Genomic DNA, 17436 nt, shown 5'->3' on the forward strand with positions numbered 1-17436 from the left:
CAACAGGCATCAAAACCACCGGAGAGCCTAAGGAAAGCGCGCCAATCACACAAAGAAAAGTAGGGGAGCTACTGGGATTCAAAATAATTTCCCCGGACGAACACCCTCCTGGACCTATCCGAGTTAACTGCGCGCTTGGTCGTAGCTAATAGACACAGCTTTTCTGGTTCAGGCCCACCCTCAAGACTGATAGACATTTGTGTAATCCAATGGAAGAGTGCGATGTTGAAGAAGTAACCAATACATTCGGGAGGTGGGTGGAGTGTAGGCCAGGGGGTTGGCGGTGTCGTGTCATGGAGGCTCAGTCTCTCAGCAGCCATTGAAGGGGAAGGAACTGCGGGTGTGTGTATGTGTGTGTGTGCATGTGAGTGCGCGCGCCAGTGCGTGGACAAGGAGGTGTTGGCAGCCGAGTTAGAATCCCAACTCCTTGCACTCCATTTGCTATTCTCTTCTTTCTCCCCCACACCTATCTGGTGGTGGTGGGCGTTTATATTTGCGTTTCTTTTCATTCATTTCCAAATCTTTTACATTTTGAGGGTTGGGGGTAGTGGGAAAGGCACGAGAGGGTAGCGGAGGAGAGCAGTAGCAGAAGAGCAGGAGGAGGACATGGAGATGAAGAAGAGGATTAACCTGGAGTTAAGGAGCAGAGCCCCGGAGGAGGTGAGATGACTCAGCCCCCTCCCCTTCCCCATCAGCCCAGTATTCGGAGGATCGGGTTTCGGGGGGGCCTGGGTGGGTGTGTGGTGAGGGGTAATTAATTAACCCCCTCCTGGGGTTGGGGGGAAATAATTTAATTTGAAGTTTTAAATCATTAAAATCTTTTGCTTAAAATGGCGAAGGGTTTAAGTTTCTAGGGGTTTTTGTGTGGTGTGTATGGGGGCTTGGTCCCTTTTTCCTTTCAGGCGTCCTGGCCTCGGCGGGGCGGGAAGCAGGGTGTTGGGGCAGCTGGACTTCCCGAGTTCCTCCTCCTGGGGGCAGGCAGCGTGGGCGCGACCCCCGGGCTCCACTCGCCCCTGCCGCAGCCATCGTCGCCCGAGAAGTTGGTCCAACTTTTCTTCAGCGCTGCCAACTCTTTTTGGGGGAAGGAGGGGAGGGGCGGCCCAGGCCTCGAGGCTTCTGGGCGTCGGAGGACGTCGCTCCCGGTACTGGATGGGGTCCCTCGCGCGGTCGGCGACCGCCAGCTGCCGGCGGCGCCCACTCCCCCGGGGAAGCGGCGCGCGCCGGTCGCGCCAGGCGGAATCTGGGTCAGCGGCTCCCCGGCCGCCGGTGAGTTTTGGGCACTCGTCGCTGTACTCGGTGGTGGGGAGGGGACTCGAGGAGTGATCCCCCTCACCCCCTCCCTGCGGCATTCGGCGTGTCTTGTCGTGGTGGCCGCAACTCCGAATTTGATCCACGGAGGCGGTTTCACAAAACTCAACAAATGGGTCGTAGGGGTTTTGTGCTTTAAAGATGGTTCGGCGAAACTAAATGATGCGCGCTCGCTGCTGTCGCCTTAAAGAGACGGGGTTGGGAGGGGCCACGCGAGGCGGGGTTGCGGTCAACTTTTGGGGGGTCGGGCGGGAGGCGTTTCCGCCTCCTTTCCGAGGGGGCCTCTTCGGCTTCACCCAGCCCTTCCCGCCCGGGGCGGAGGCGCCGGGGGAGCGCGGGCTGGGAGGCGACCCCATTTTTCCGTGGAGAGTCCCCGCCCCGTGTGGGGTTTCCCGTCGGTCGGAGCGGCAGGTCGCCAGAGCGGGGCCGGTGACCACACTTCTGATCGCAGAGGAAAGCGTCAGGAGTCTTGTTACCTCTGAGATAAATCCAGGAGTTGGGATATAAGGGATATGATTTTTTTCAGCATGGGTGGAGGCCGTGCCTGTGCTTACCCAGCATAAAGGATGGAGAGGGTCTGTCTGGCGGCGGCGTGCGGAGTGGGAACCGAAGATCTTCGTGTACTTAAAAAAAAAAAAAGTTTGTTTCCCTGAAGTTGGCAGGTGGCAGGGAGGCAGGTGGCTGCTATTACCTCAGGGATAACTGGAAGTTTTCTAGAACCTACTCTTTGGGGGCTTCAGAAAAAACAAAGTCAAACTTAAAAAGCTGTCTCTGGGGCGTGGGGAGCTGTCTCTCAGAAGCACACATTTAGAATGCTTTTTTATGTCTCGGGATGGAAAAGTGGATCCCCCCCCCATTCTTTTACCCACCCTATCGAAGTAATTTCCTTTCCAGTTTTGGCGAGTGCCGGATGTTGTCTTTTTATGAAGCCTCTCCTTCCTCCCATGGTGTAATAACGGTCTTGTATTTGCATAGCTGTTTATAGGTTACAAAGCACTTTTCCTTTTTGCTATTCACTTTACTCCTTCAGACAAACTGGTCAGGTAGATTGTACTAGTGGAGTCTCAGGCCCATGCAGTTATTGATTCAAGTGGAAGAGCTGGCTTTCTGACACCAAATCTAGTGGCCCCCTCTCCTCCGCGCAGCTAGACTAGGAGACAGAAGATTTAGAGTGGAGGCACAGCTTTTCTGCCCCATTCTGTCTGACACCAGGCAAGTCCTTCTCACTCTCTGGGCTCTGGCTTCCTCATCTCTAAACAGATCATGATACCTTCTGTGCTCACTGAAGTAATTATGGTGAAGTCATTTTCAAGTAGAGAAGGTGGCATTCCTTGTTGCTAATATTTACCCCTCAAAATATTTCAAACATATTGGGAATGGAGAGTCAGGGTCTCCTGCCTCCCCCTTAAGGTTAAGTCCACTTAGGCCCATATCAGAAAGTTTTGTTCTACAACTCTGACCTAATAGAGGATCCAGCCACCACTCACCCCCTCTCAAGAATGGGGAGAAGGTCACAAAAATGCTACCAAAATGGCAGGAAAAAATAAACATTTCGTGAAGGATGTATCATTCTGGGTGATATTGTTTGGCCTTGATAATAGAACAAATAATATCCGAAAGCTGGATTGTCTCAGAAGGAGCTTTCTAACATTTCTTTCTGGAGGGTAACAAGGTATTTTTTTAGTTATGGTGGCATTTATCAACCAAAGATAAGGGGATTTAAACTGAAAAAGTGAATAAAATAATTTCTTTTCTTCTCTCTACTTTTTAGGGCAGCTCACTTGCCTCCCTTCCCAGTAGCCTAGGTATCCCCTCACTGCATAAATATATTCCCTAATGTTGAAAGTTCTCATCAGAGTCAGGAACAAGTTTCACATGGGACCTTTTTCAAAGTTGGTTTTTTTTGTTGTTTGTTTTTTTAATGCATCAGTGATTTGAAGCAGGTATTAAACTTCTTAGTCCAAGTTTAAATTTAAAAGTTTAACTTATAATGACAACTGGTGGACAGACTATATTTCAGTTTTTTTGAGAATGAAAGGATCCATGTAAGGGGATTGGTGGTTTTAATATTCTCGTTTCCAGACTGTCTGGACCCCAGGTCTTTTGCTAAACATACTACAAACTAAAGAATCATTTTTGTTCTTTCTTACAGGTGACAGAGTTAATCCTTGATAATTGTCCTTGTGTCAATGGGGAAATTGAGGGCCTGAATGATACTTTTAAAAAACTAGAGTTTCTGAGTATGATTAATGTGGAACTAAGTTCACTGGCCCGGCTTCCCAACTTAAATAAACTTCGAAAGGTAAGTTGGCATTAGGCGTGAAAGCGTCATGATTTGAATGCCAAGGGCTATTATTTCTGGTTTTGGGCCAAATGGAGTGACCATTCTGCCTTTTAATTAGAAGCTTCTAAGTTTCTAGAGGTAAGCAAAAGGGCTATGTAGGATTTTGGAATCAGCTCTAATATTGCTTTTAGAAGTTTAAATTTAATAATGAAATCACTTTATAGCATACATTTCAACTTAACATCTATCAAATGTTTTTCTCTGAAACATAAAATCCAACTGTTAAACAATTAGAACCAAACCTATGTTAGGAGCTATTATACAGTCAGTCCCCAGCTTACAGTGATTTGACTTACAGCTTTTTGACTTTATGCTGGTGTGAAAGCAGTATGCATTCAGTAGAAACTTTACTACAAATTTTGAATTTTGATCTGTTGCTGGGCTAGCAATATATGGTACAATACTCTCTTGTGATACTGGGCTGTGGCAATGAGCCACAGCTCCCAGTCAGACACGAGATCATGAGGGTAAACAACTGATATTCTACAGTGTATTTATTAATTATGTTAGGTGATTTTGCCTAACTGTAAACTAATGTAAGTATTCTGAGCATGTGATAGGCTAGGCTAAGCTATGATGTTTGATAGGTTAGGCATACTAAATGCGTTTTTTACATGAAATATTTTCAACTTATGGTCGTGGGTTTAATGGTGGTGGGTTTATCTGGATGTAACCCCATCATAAGTCAAGCATCCATCCATACAGGGGTTTTAATATACTATTTGGTGGTTGTAGGTGGAATTTGGAAATTAATTACTTTTGACAGTCTTGAAGCAAGAGAGAATGATAAATGTTTTTCTTCTTCAAATTGATATATTTTAAAAATCTTTGATCTGTTGCTAAAGTAATTGTGGTGATAGAAATGTATTAGCCTCAGAAGTTACTGAGGTGGTGCAATCTATCCTAGTACAGTGTAAAAAACATCTTTGATTTGTCCTAAGTCTTCACCATTCTTTGTTTTCTCCCCATGTTGAATATATAGTTGGAACTTAGTAACAATAGAATTTCTGGAGGGTTGGAAGTCCTGGCAGAGAAATGTCCTAATCTTACCCATCTCAATCTGAGTGGAAACAAAATCAAAGATCTCAGTGCACTAGAAGCTCTGGTAAGTGGAAAGGTTTGTCTGTGGGCTTGCTTTTTTTGGTTGAATTTGTTGAGATTTACATATATATATATACACACACACATATTTTAGCAGAAACAGAAAAAAAATGCTCATTTATTTAGACAAATATTTTTGTTTTTATTCATCAGTGAAATACAAGGATATAAATAAGAAGCTTAGGAGGCATACAATGGTTGCCATGCTGGAAGGAAAAAAGTAAAAGGAGATAGGAAGGTACAATAAAGTTTTAATTTAATCAGTCACTCTCAAATGAAACACCAATATTAGAAGACTATTGGAAACACAAACATTTTAGATGGTTTCTAATGACTAAAAAAAAAATACATTTTATATTCATAGTACTTTGAATACAATTTTCATTGATAGTATCTGTCAGAATAAAAATGGAAATTCATATATACTGGAAATTTTTATCTCTGCTTATTGTGAAAAATATTGATAAATATTTGTCTAAATATTTGTCTATAGTTAATATCAGAGGTGAGGTTATCGTATTGATTTTTATTTTACTCTTTGGAAACTTTTGAATTTCTTATGTGTCGTGATCTAGATCAGTGATTTTCAACCTTTTTCATTTCATGGCACATAAACTAATTACTAAAATTCTGTCACACACACCAAAGAACATTTTTTTTTGCCGATGTAACCAAAAAAAGGTATAATTTTGATTGATTTACAAAAGAAAAGTAATAGTAATTACCTACCCTTTTTGGTCCAAAGTGACTTTTAAAAAAATCAGGTGCATATACTTGTATGTAAGAATTTCTGGTACCAAGAATTAACCAATCAAATGCAACCTTATTATTCGATGCGACCAATAAGATGCAAGTTTGTTATATGACTTACATATTTATGGTTCAAGACTGGGCATTCACACCAGATGGCTATTGTTGTGTTGGCTGTTGTCATTTTTTTATTTGACAATCTAAGGGAAAAGAGGTCAGTGCCCCTGACTAAATAATCAGGTATTGCATGTTTTCAAAATTCTTGTGGCACACTGTTGAATATCACTGATGTAGATGGTTAAGGCTTTCTTTTCCTTTTGAGTAAAACACTCAGATAATTTTTTAAATCGGTGAGAAATTTATAATCAACTTCAGGAGTTGAATATCTGGTCTGAAAATTTCTATTATTTTCTTAAATTCTATTCCTTTTCCTTTCTTCTTGATTATTTTTTGAGTTATTTCATTACTTGCTCATTTGCTTCCTAGTACAAGGAAAGGAAAAGAAGATAAAGTGAAACTCACTTTTGCTCTTATTTTTAAAAAGTTTGTGAAGAGGTTGAAATTGTTGAAAGTAAGTTTGACTGTGGATTTAAACTAAACATGTTATTGTCGTTGCCTATTTATGCATAGGTTCAGGCAACAAGTACACAGTGTCTACTATAAGTAAGGCACTAAGCCAGGTGCTGGAGACACAGCAGTTGAACACAACAAAGTTCCTACTCCTGTGGAGTTAGCATGCCAGCACCTCATTAAGAGAATTGGCTGTGCTTGATATAATAACCCTTTATTATAAAATTCTAAAGATCCAAAAATCATTCTCTTGATTTCAAGTATATATTTTCTAGTTCATGAGTTAAAAAGAAGTAACATGATATTTTAAACCTTGAATGTAAGTTTTAACTTTTTACTTTTCCAGCAAAATCTTAAAAATTTGAAAAGTCTTGACTTGTTTAACTGTGAAATCACAACCCTAGAAGATTATAGAGAGAGTATTTTTGAACTGCTGCAGCAAATCACCTACTTAGATGGATTTGATCAGGAGGATAACGAAGCACCAGACTGGGGAGCGGAGGATGATGAGGGTAATCATTCGTAATGCTCATAAATGTGCCAAACTTATAGCCTCCACTCTAGCCATGCAAATTAGATTGGGCATGGAGTTAGATGTAGAAAAAAAGAAGTTGTTAGTAAGACACGGAACACTGAAAAACCCACAGCCCTAGGCCTGTATTTCTTCTTTTAGATTTCTGATAGCTTTGGGGAACTTTAATGATTATTATATCAGGCTTCATGAAATTTTATATCTGTATAAACTACCCAGTAAAAGTGGCAACTTTTATTTTATTGTTCAGTTTTTTGCAACTTTTAAAATAGTACTTAAAAAACAACAACCCTTCATCACAGTATTCTCTATAATGGCCACAAAGTAGAAACAACGCATGTTCGTCAGTTGATAAATGGAAAAACAAAATGTGATATATCTATGTAATGGAATAATATTCAGCCATAAAAATGAGTGAAGTACTGATACCTGAGTGAACCTTGAAAACATTCTACTAAGTTAAAGAAGTCAGACACAAAAGGCTACATATTGTATGACTCTATGTTGAAATGTCCAGAGTAGGCAAATTCACAGAGACACAAGGTAGATTAGTGGTTGACAGGGCTGGGGGAGAGGTGAATGGTGAATGACTGCTAATGGATTTGGGGTTACTTTGGGGATGATGGAAATGCTCTAGAATTGGATTGTGAATATATATATTTTTGGCAAAATGGGTGACTAACAGATAAGATGACAAAATAGCTGTTATTAGTAAAGGGACACTTTGTTACTATTACTGGAAAAGAATTTGGTGGATAAACGTAATGATGAACAAGCAGGTTTTGAAGTGTCCACAAAGTAAAACAAACTTTAGCACATATAATGTTTTGATGAAAATCTATATGTTGGAAAATTTTCAGTATTTAGAAACTATTTTTCAAATACATAGTAAATTTGGGTGTTATAAAGGGGACATTTAAAAAAATAAAATCACCCTGAGATACTTCCCACCCATTGGCTTAAGAGTTTGAAGTGACTGGGGCAAGGGTTAAAAGGATCAGCATATTATCAAGAAGCATTCGCCCAGCCGTTTGCCCATGTCTGAAAATATCTTTAAAGATGGAGATGAGGATGATGAAGAGGAAGATGAGGCCGGTCCGCCTGAAGGGTATGAGGATGAGGAGGAGGACGAGGAGGACGAGGAGGAGGATGAAGATGAAGCCGGCTCAGAGCTGGGAGAGGGAGAAGAGGAAGTGGGCCTCTCCTACCTAATGAGAGAGGAGATTCAGGTGAACAGACCCTTCTTACCTGCACTGAAAATTAATTATTTAGGCGTAGGGCTGAGTACTATGAAAAGTAAGTGCGTGGAAATCTGAGTTATTTTTAACTTGTGGGGGTTGTCTGTCTGCCTGTCATGTTTCCCCCACTGTCCCGGGTCATACTATATTCAGATAATCATAAACATCTGTTGATTTTACCTCCCAGATAGCTTCCAAACCATTCTGCCCTCAGCCGCATGGTATGGTGGAAACATTTACAACGGTTTCTGAGCCTCAGTTTCTGCATTTATAAAACCTAGATTGTACCAACTTCCTAGGATTGTTTTAAGGATTTAACGAAATAATGCATGTAAAGTATCTAGCTGCTGGCACATTGTATGCACTCAAGAAAACTTTTCTTTCCCCTAGTTATTTCTTGCCTGTGCTTTTTTTTTTTTAATCCTCACCCAAGGACATGTTTAGGGAGAGGAAGGGAGAGAGAGGAAACATTTATCCGCCACCCTACGTACCCTCCCTAACCGGGGATCAAAACTGAAACCCAGGCACCCCCCCCACCGGGAATCAAACCAGCAACTCTTTGGTGCACCAGCTCTTGCTGTGCTTTGTTGTAGCTTTCTCTGAATACAGCATCACCACTAAGGTGTGTCCTTCGAAGTGCTTGCCTGCATAGTTTGAATGCAAATGTGATCCTATCACTAACCTGCTTGAAACCCTTTAATGTTTCCCTGTTGCCACCAAGACACACAAGGCCCTTCATTATCTAGCCCCTGCTTCCTTCTCTGGCTTTATGTCACTTCAATATGAAATGAAATTGTCACACAAAGCTATTTCTTGCCTTTCTGTCTGTATATAATGTGAGTATTCTATTAATATAAACAATGCATAAAATTCATTGTTTATCTGAAATGACTTTGTACCCGTGCCCTCTAATGAAATTTCTTTTTTCTGAGGTAAACAAATATAGTAAAGCATGCAGAGGTCCCTGATTTTATGTACAAGTCCATCAATTTTTTAAAATCCTCACCCGAGGATATGTTTTTAATTTATTTTATTTATTTAAGTACTTTTTTTAAAAAAAAAAAAGTCTTTATTGATTTTAGAGAGAGGAAGGGAGAGGGAGAGAGAGAGAGAAACATCAGTGATGAGAGTCATTGATTTGGCTGCCTCCTGGTACTGTGGATCGAGCCCATAGCCCTGGCATGTGCCCTGACTAGGAATCAAACTGTGATCTCCTGTACATCGATGCTCACCCGCTGAGCCATGCTTTCTTAAAACTGATTTTGAGCGAGAGAGACATGGATGTGAGAGAGAAACATCGATTGTTTTCCCTCTCGTATGACCCCACTAGGGATCAAACCAGCAACCTAGGTATGTGCCCTGACTGGGAGTGGAACCCGAGACCTTTTGCTATATGGGATAATGCTCCAACCAACCGAGCCACACTGGCCAGGGCAAGTCCCTGGAATTTTACGTGTATTTATATTTGTGCAACCACCACACAAATCATGCCTTGTGAATTATCTTTAAAAACTCAACTCTGGAGCTGCCTCATTATTGAATTTTTTAATAATTTTTTATAGACAATCACTCCTTTCTCTTTTACCTTTGAACCTTGATTAAGCTTCTATTATTACCTGTAGACACTTTTGTAAAAACTTATTTGGCTACTTTCTGCTAGATGGTGAGATCTTTAAGGGGAAGTAGGGCCATTCATCTTTGTATCTCAGCGTCTCCTGTATTTACTGGGACATAGTAGGCTCACAGGAAATGTCAGTTGACTTGAACAAATGATCTTTTAACTCCTGGGAGCTTACATAAGCTATTTTCTCCTAATGTTAATTAATTGAGTTTCATTTTCATAATTTATAATTTAAAACAAGTTTTTATTATTAAAAATAATATCTTATTTAGACTAGAAATTGTTAGTATTCTCATTTGTTTTCCTCATGACTTACATTGGTTAGATAGATGATATCACTGATTAATGATAATTTTTTTCTGATACCATTTTAAATATAAAACTAGTGTGGGGAAAAATAGGACTCAAACTTGTTTGGGCCCTTAGTGAATTAGGAGCTATACAATCGTGAAGAATAGAAACATTTAAGTATTTTAAGTATTCATAGAGAAGGGCAACCTGTTTGATTTACATCAGCATACAACTTGAATATTTTTTACCTAAGTTTTAATTTATTTAGTAAAATAATAAGTCATGTTATTTTGTCTTTGGCTTTTTTGTTTGTTCGTTTTTGTTAATCTTCACCTAAGGATATTTTTCCGTTGATTTTCAGAGAGACTGGAAGGGAGTGGGGAGGGGGAGAGAGGGAGAGAGGAGAGAGAGAAGCATCCGTGTGAGAGACATCCATTGGCTGCCTCCCGCACGGGCCCCATAGTACAAGTGAGGAAACATTTTATTTCCCACTAATTAGGAAGTGACCAGAGTCTTGACAGAGCAAGTGTCTGGTGGTCTAATAGATGATTTTAAAAAAATAAAGGCCCAATTGTCCCATGTACCGAAAGGTCACCAATTCAATTCCTGGTCAGGACATATGCCCAGGTTGGGGTGCCTATGAGCGGCAACCGATCTATATTTCTCTCTCACATCCATGTATCTCTCTCTCCCTTTCCCTTCCTCTCTCTCTAAAAGTCAATAAAAACATTTAAAAAAAAGTTTATAAAACATTTTTTAAAAAAGGATTAAAAACATGAATAAACCAATCTGATCATATTTTCTTTAAAACAAATTCCAGAGAAGTAATTAGCTTTTTAGAAACTTGGGCTTTTCTAAATTATCAAGGAATAAATGTGATTAGTATCTCAAATGTTTTAAAAAAATTATAAATACTTAAGTATCTTCATTTATCATTTCTTGCAGATTTAAGATGTTTAAAATGTTTCTCTCTTTCTCCTTCCCTCCTTTACTTTCTCCTTCCCTCGTCTCTCTTCATCTTTCCCCTCTTTTCTATACCCCCTTTCTCTTCCTTTCTTTTATTTTTGCCTTTAGCTCAAGGCTTTTGGGTTTCCTGATTTTTACTGTGGTTCCTTTTTGTACTATTTTCTACCCCATATTCCTTCTGTTCCTTCTGTAGCTTGGTGGTATTTTGGTATGGAATGCTTTACAATGTTTCTATTAGCTAAATGCTGGAGAATTAGGTTCTGTTTAGTATTTCTAGACACGAATGGGGCCATGGATACTGTGAAAAGTGTGGGTTATCCAAATTTTCCCTAACTACCAAGCAGTTCTTGACATTTTCTAATTAAAGTATTTTTAAGGAGCAATAAACTTTTGTGGAGTTGGAGGGGAGACCCTAGATTGGTTCCATTTTTTTAGACATATTGTAGAACTCAGCCATTTAGAACATAGCCAAAAACAAGGCAGTAAGTATAAAAGGCCTCTGAGTAATCAAAATAAAAGACATTTTCTTTGTAGGACGGTATTCAAGCTGTTATTCTAAACCGGTTTTCTCTTTTATATTAAATCCTCTGATAAACTTGTTCATCTATTTTCTGAACCCATAGCAGATTAAAATTGAAATTGTAACTGACTGCAAAAGACAAGGCATAAAAACTAGGAAAAGATACAACTCAAAGTAGAAGCCAGGGTCATTTTAAAAATGGGAAAACCATCCTACATATATTAATAGGCTCTGAGGGAATCGGCATATACTGATTAGTATAAAGGTTTGCTAGGTTTAGCAGAAAATGGTAGAAGAGTGTACAGGGTACTTTAGAGATTTGTATCCCAACTGGCTAAAGTAAAAAAGCTGGTGTTGATGTTTCAAGGCTATGTTTAAATCTTAGCTCTCCAGAACAACTCATTCTACAAGAATTGTAGATCAAGTTTATTGTGATTTTAATTGACATTTGCTATTTTGATACTTAGATTTTTAGATGTAGAAGGAACTTACAGATCATTATAGACAAATACTTTCTTTTATGAGATCCAGAGATTAAGTGACTTGTTTAACAATTGTGTTGGGGCCAGGATTCAGGTAATTCCTACCATAGTGTATAAAATCGAAGACACTCTTAAAAGACAGAAGACTCTCTCTATTATAGTAGCCATATGGCCACTTAATTATATTTCAATAAAATTATAAATTCATCTCATTTGCATTGGTCATATTTCAAATGCTCAGTAGCCATGTGTGGCTAGTGGTTAGTTACTGGATTGGACATCACAGATATTGACATTTCCATTGTTGCAGTGTTTTGAATGTCACTGGTCTAAAAACAACTTATTTTCATAAAAAAACTAGATTTAGATGGGTTTTTAAAAAGATCATACATAAGTTATACAGAGGTTACAAGAACATGGAATAACCAGTTTTTCTGCTGTTGTTGGCATGTATTATCATCAAACTTGAAAATCTGCATCATGGCTCATTTATTCTCACACTGAATATTTGGATTTCAAGGATGAGGAAGATGATGATGACTATGTTGAAGAAGGGGAAGAAGAAGAGGAAGAAGAAGAAGAGGGTGAGTTATATGAGCCACAAAAATATCTAAAGTTAATGTTACAGCTAGTCATGGACTTTTAAGAATGAGTCTATAATTCAAAATTATTACTGATCTCCTTGATTTTGGCAATATATCATAGAATTGCCTTGAAAGGTATAAAACCTTTTTAAAGGAATTTTCTCATGGTATTCATTAATTCCAATAGAAAAACAGCTTATGACATTTACTTTCAAAGTAGAAATGAAGAGATAATAGATCTTTAAGCTCAGCTTATTATTTTTTCAGGGTCTTACATTTTGGAGAGGGTGAAGCCTTCTCTGGGAAAGGAAGAACAGTTGAACTCGATAATGCTCTTTTTAGATTTTCTCTCTGGTACTCTTTACCTAGGCCTTCCAAAAGAAATTTAAAAAGTCACTAATAATTCCATTAATATCAAGCCCTTAGTTTCTTGATCTGTACTTCATGAGTTGGCCACAAGGGTGCATAGCAAGTTGCCATTATTTATGGATTTCTAAGTCTATTACATCCGTTCAGTACACTGAAGTTGAAAAGAAATTCACAGAGGAAACTTAACCTATAATTTTCTTATGCCATTAAGTTTTTACTAAGATAGATTCAAAATTTTGTAACTTAACAAATATTTATTTGTTAAAGTTAAGTATTTCATACTTTTCCTTTCATTCTTCTTTCAGAAGAAGAAGGTCTTCGAGGGGAAAAGCGGAAACGAGATGCTGAAGATGATGGAGAGGAAGAAGATGACTAGATCATTCTAAGAACCAGATCCCCTAAACTCCTGGGTGTGCAATAGAGTGGTCACATCTTGCTTCTTCATGTATAATAGCTATCCCTGCAGAAGATAACATGTAACTTTTTGTAGGAAAAGTGTGGTTTTACTATTTTTGCCTTATCATTCCAAATAAGATTGACTAGTCTGTTAATGATCATGTTGTATGTAGAGAAAAGTTTTCATTGACCTCCATTGTGAAATTCTCTAGTGGTTTGTTTAGAATCTTACTTTTTCTAACACAAGTTTACTGTATTAGTCATTTTTAGTCCATAATTAAAACATGATGGCTTTTGCACAGGCATAGTATGGTGCACTTCATTCATAAGGTTTTAAAGTTATTTATAATTAACTGAAATCACAGTCAGCTGGAATATGGAATAAAAATAGTCTCTTGAATGATAAGTTGGTTATTTTTTTTTAGAGGTGACCCAGAGATCTTTAGTTTGAAGGCAATGACTTTTTTTTGGCTAAGGGTTTTTGGGTACTTATTTGTCACATGAGTTACTTGGAAAGTAGAAGCTGAATAGTAAAGGTTCTATTCAACAATATAGTTCATGGCTTTTGGGGAGGTTTCTGAAACATTTTAAGCCAGGTGACTAATAAGATTTTATTTTTGAAGGAAAAATGCTTATAGTAGGTTCAGAGACATGCAGGGAAGCCCTTTGTTCTCAAGCTGAATGAAGATCATGACATGCTAACGGTTGTTTATTTTGTTGTTTTTAACTGTGCAGTTTTCATTTTCAGTTCCTTTATGATCATCTTTCTTGTTTCACTCTTCTTCCTCTTCTCAAAAAAAAAGTTGGGAAATTTATGAATACCCAGGAAAACCTTTATTCTTATACCTCAAATACCTTTTCAGACCTGTCTCAGTTTTAAAAAAAGCTAAGTGAAACAAACTGAGTATTTTCTGAGATACGAATATCATCAATGCAGTTTTATGCAACAGACTGCTTACTGGAATCTTTCTTGGTTGACAAGATATACAGACTGTAGAAGGATGAAGAAAGAAAAGAAGCAGATGAGCTTTTGGAAGCAGCAACAGTGTTCCTCAAAAGTCAGAATAATTGCCTGTTGATAATTAATGAGACATTCAAGTCAAAATTTTAAGTTAGCTTCCCGAATGACTTAGCTACCACTCTGCAAGCATTTCTAACTTTTCTGAATAGAACCTTTAATTATTCTTTCTCTAGTTTTAAAGCATTACCAGATATAGCATTTGATTGGAATATATTAGGCAATGGGAAAAATATTTGAAACTAAATCCGTATTAAAATTAAGATTTGTTTTCAAGTAGATGTCCATTAAAAATATTTGGGAAAAGTGTGAGTGTGTGTTTTCTTATATTAGTACTAATTATGAGTAGACAAGTTCATCTCCCTTTTTGTTGTGGAGGCTCCATGTTCAAGGCAATTGCTTTTTAAATCTTGACTCTCTAAATTTTCCCCCCTTTGTTTTGAATATTTGTAAATTTTTATAAGTTAGTGTCAGCAAATTAAGTTACACTTCCATACATTTAAATTACTGAGTATAGTTCTGCTTCTTTTTTAGTTTAAAAATGTATAACTTGGGGTTTTAAAGTAAAAATTAGAAAGTTATTTGTGGATAAACTAAAAAAGTTGCACAACTGACTGAAATAAAACTCTTGGGATAAGTTTAGTGAGGGGATTCGAATATCCAAATAGCTAACACTTTAGTCCTTTTAAATAATTGAAATGCCCTGTTTTAGTCCATAAGAATTCTCATCACATTGTTTGCCAGATTATAAAATACTTATTTTTAAAATTAAATCTATATATTGACTTTCTTATCAATCATCTTATTGTGCAATCAAAATTAAGAGTTCTCTGGTCGGAAAAGAACACTTAAGAGCCTCCAAATAACTTTTTAAGACTTATTTAGCTTTGTGGGTAATATTTTCATGCAAATAAGTCAGGGTGGGTTTTATATTTTGTAGAAGTTTTGGGTCCTATTTTAATGCTTTGTATGGCAGTATGTATATAGTGTGTTAAATTCCTCAAAACTCTCCTTAAAAATCTTTGAAGTTAATACTTTTGTGCAACTGTGTTTTGAATAAAGCCATGACAGTGTTAAAACAAACAAAAAATGCAGTACTCCTGATTATTCTTTTATTGTTTCTGACTGTTCCTTGTTTTTTCTGAGACTGCTGTAACTTAAAAGTTTTTGAAACTGAATTGCTTCAAATAAATTGAAGATTTGTTAATGATTAGTTTCAGTGTATGATATTCACTTTTGAACACACCTTTGGGAGCGTTGAACATCTTTTTAAAAAATGGAGAAACAGCTTGAAAGTTAACTCATTTAAACACTTGGATGTAATATGAAGCATTACAATTTAATAGTTAACTCATGATCTGCCTTAACTTTTTTTCCAAGAAGTAGAAAAAATTCTAGATTTTCTTAATTTTTCTTTTGGAGTTGCAAATTGAGCCAGTACTTTTTATATTTTGATTTAAAGTAATAACTTTATTACCTACAGTTGAAGTAACTATTATCTATAGTTAACTAAAGTTACAACTATTGTATATCAATAGTTTTCTAAAATGCATCCAAATTCTCCATTTATACTGTATATTTATCTTCAGAACCCTTAGATAATCTCAATACAGACATATATAATTCTTGCATGTTTACCTTTAGTAAATCAAACCTGAACCAAATAATTTTTTTTCTGCTCTCTTGGTTTTCTTGTGGTTTTTAAAATGTTTCATTTGTAGACAACTCTGGAATGTATTTTAGCAAATCAAGGCACAAGTATAATGTTAAGTAATGTTTTAGTGATTGCATTACAGTTTAATATTGAGAAGGTATTTTAATTATGCAACTCTGCTTCATGAAGAGATGGAAAATATTGAAGTATATTTCAACTACAGGAATTGTTCATTAAAGTTAGTAGGGTATATTTGTCATTTTACATCTTTAAAAAATTCAAAGCCTTTTCCCTCTTGGTTAAAGGAAATGGTAGAACTACTAAAAGTTTTTGCTGGAGGTGTTAGATAATAAAGCAATTCTGAAAGAGACTGCAATTCAAAACACTTCTAAGTAGGTATTGTTTATTCCTTGTTCTACATTATAAAGAGAGGCTTTTGAACATAGGACATTTATTCTCCCAATTGCTGAAAATTTCCCTTCTGTTATTCTGCAGCTGTTGCTTAATTACAGCATTCTGCTGTGTTCCTTATACATATATTAATCAGCCTAAGATTCCAGAGCCTGGCTTGGGCAATTTGTCCCCAGGCAGCTACTTGTGTTACTAGTCTATTGGACAGCCCTAACCTGAAGGACAATAGGTTATACCACAAAATGGAAATTACAAAATGAGTTGATCTCCAGGAGAATCTAAAAAGACTACAAACAGGTAAAATACTTTTATTCCATGCAAATCTAACCACTTTTTTGGGTGGGAAGACCTTGAAGTGGGGTTTACCCTGTAATATCAATTCTGATTAAGAAAGAAGCAGCATGACTTTTTAAATTTTATGAATGTTTACTAATTTAAATTTTTGTTAAGGCATCATTTGGACCTGGTCACTTATGCAATGGACACACCCACATTTACTGGTCAATACTGGACATAGGCCACTAAATACGCACACAATGCTGGTGAAAACAACCTATTTTAGCCGTTCAAGAAGTTACTTTGATACTTAAAATACTTCCCTATTTCTCTGATTCTCCTATTAAATACTCAGACTTTATCTTGTAGATGAAGGCCATGATCTGTGCCCTCCACTTTAGCTGTCACTTTTCCTGAGTAGACAGTCCACAGCCCCAGAATTAACTCACAGAGGCCATACCAGGTTCCTCCACTTGGAGGCATTTTCTCCGAGGGTCCTCGCCTTTTGGCAGGGAGACGCCAGCACCGCGCTCAGTGGAACCCTGTGTCATTTACATAGCTGTGACTGAGGAATACTGCGACTGGTAGAAGAATCTATAAGTGTAATGGAAGGAACTGCAGTTGAGGCAACTAAATTTAACCAACACAGCTGCACCAGAGGAAACCAGCGTCTGCAAGGGAAGCAGCGATTACCATCACAGTGCAACTATGGCAGAGAAGCCAGTGCAAGTCGGGCCCTTTGAGCTGTGCACACACTCCCCTCTCTGGTTTTCTGAGAACATTTTGAGTTAAAAACGAACTCATTTCTGCAGTGCTGAGGATTTATATTTGTAGGAAATGAGTGAAACCTTTCAGAATAGGATTCCAGGTGAGGGGGCTTATTATTTTTTTACCAAGCAATCTATACTGGGATATGTGGAGGGAAATTTTCTTTTTTATTGTTTTGACATTTTATCCTTTTGCACTATTGTTCGCTTCCCCACTGCCAAGGGTCGTAGGCTGTAA

The 17436-nt window shown here is 37.8% G+C and overlaps 1 protein-coding gene and 1 pseudogene across 1 annotated transcript; both read left to right on the plus strand.

Annotated features, from left to right (window-relative positions):
- Positions 1-334: 334 nt before the first annotated feature.
- Positions 335-15297, plus strand: LOC107539137 (acidic leucine-rich nuclear phosphoprotein 32 family member E). Its single transcript, XM_016215556.2, has 7 exons — positions 335-660; positions 3461-3610; positions 4635-4757; positions 6420-6585; positions 7665-7834; positions 12244-12307; positions 12982-15297. Exons 1-7 carry the CDS (start codon positions 607-609, stop codon positions 13050-13052), a joined length of 798 nt encoding a protein of 265 aa, XP_016071042.1. The 5' UTR covers positions 335-606; the 3' UTR covers positions 13053-15297.
- On the plus strand, positions 4424-4566 carry LOC148090349 (small nucleolar RNA SNORA66; annotated as a pseudogene).
- Positions 15298-17436: the final 2139 nt, after the last annotated feature.

Source organism: Miniopterus natalensis, unplaced genomic scaffold (assembly GCF_054644295.1).
Source record: "Miniopterus natalensis isolate mMinNat1 unplaced genomic scaffold, mMinNat1.hap1 Scaffold_138, whole genome shotgun sequence".
Taxonomy (NCBI): Eukaryota; Metazoa; Chordata; class Mammalia; order Chiroptera; family Miniopteridae; genus Miniopterus; species Miniopterus natalensis.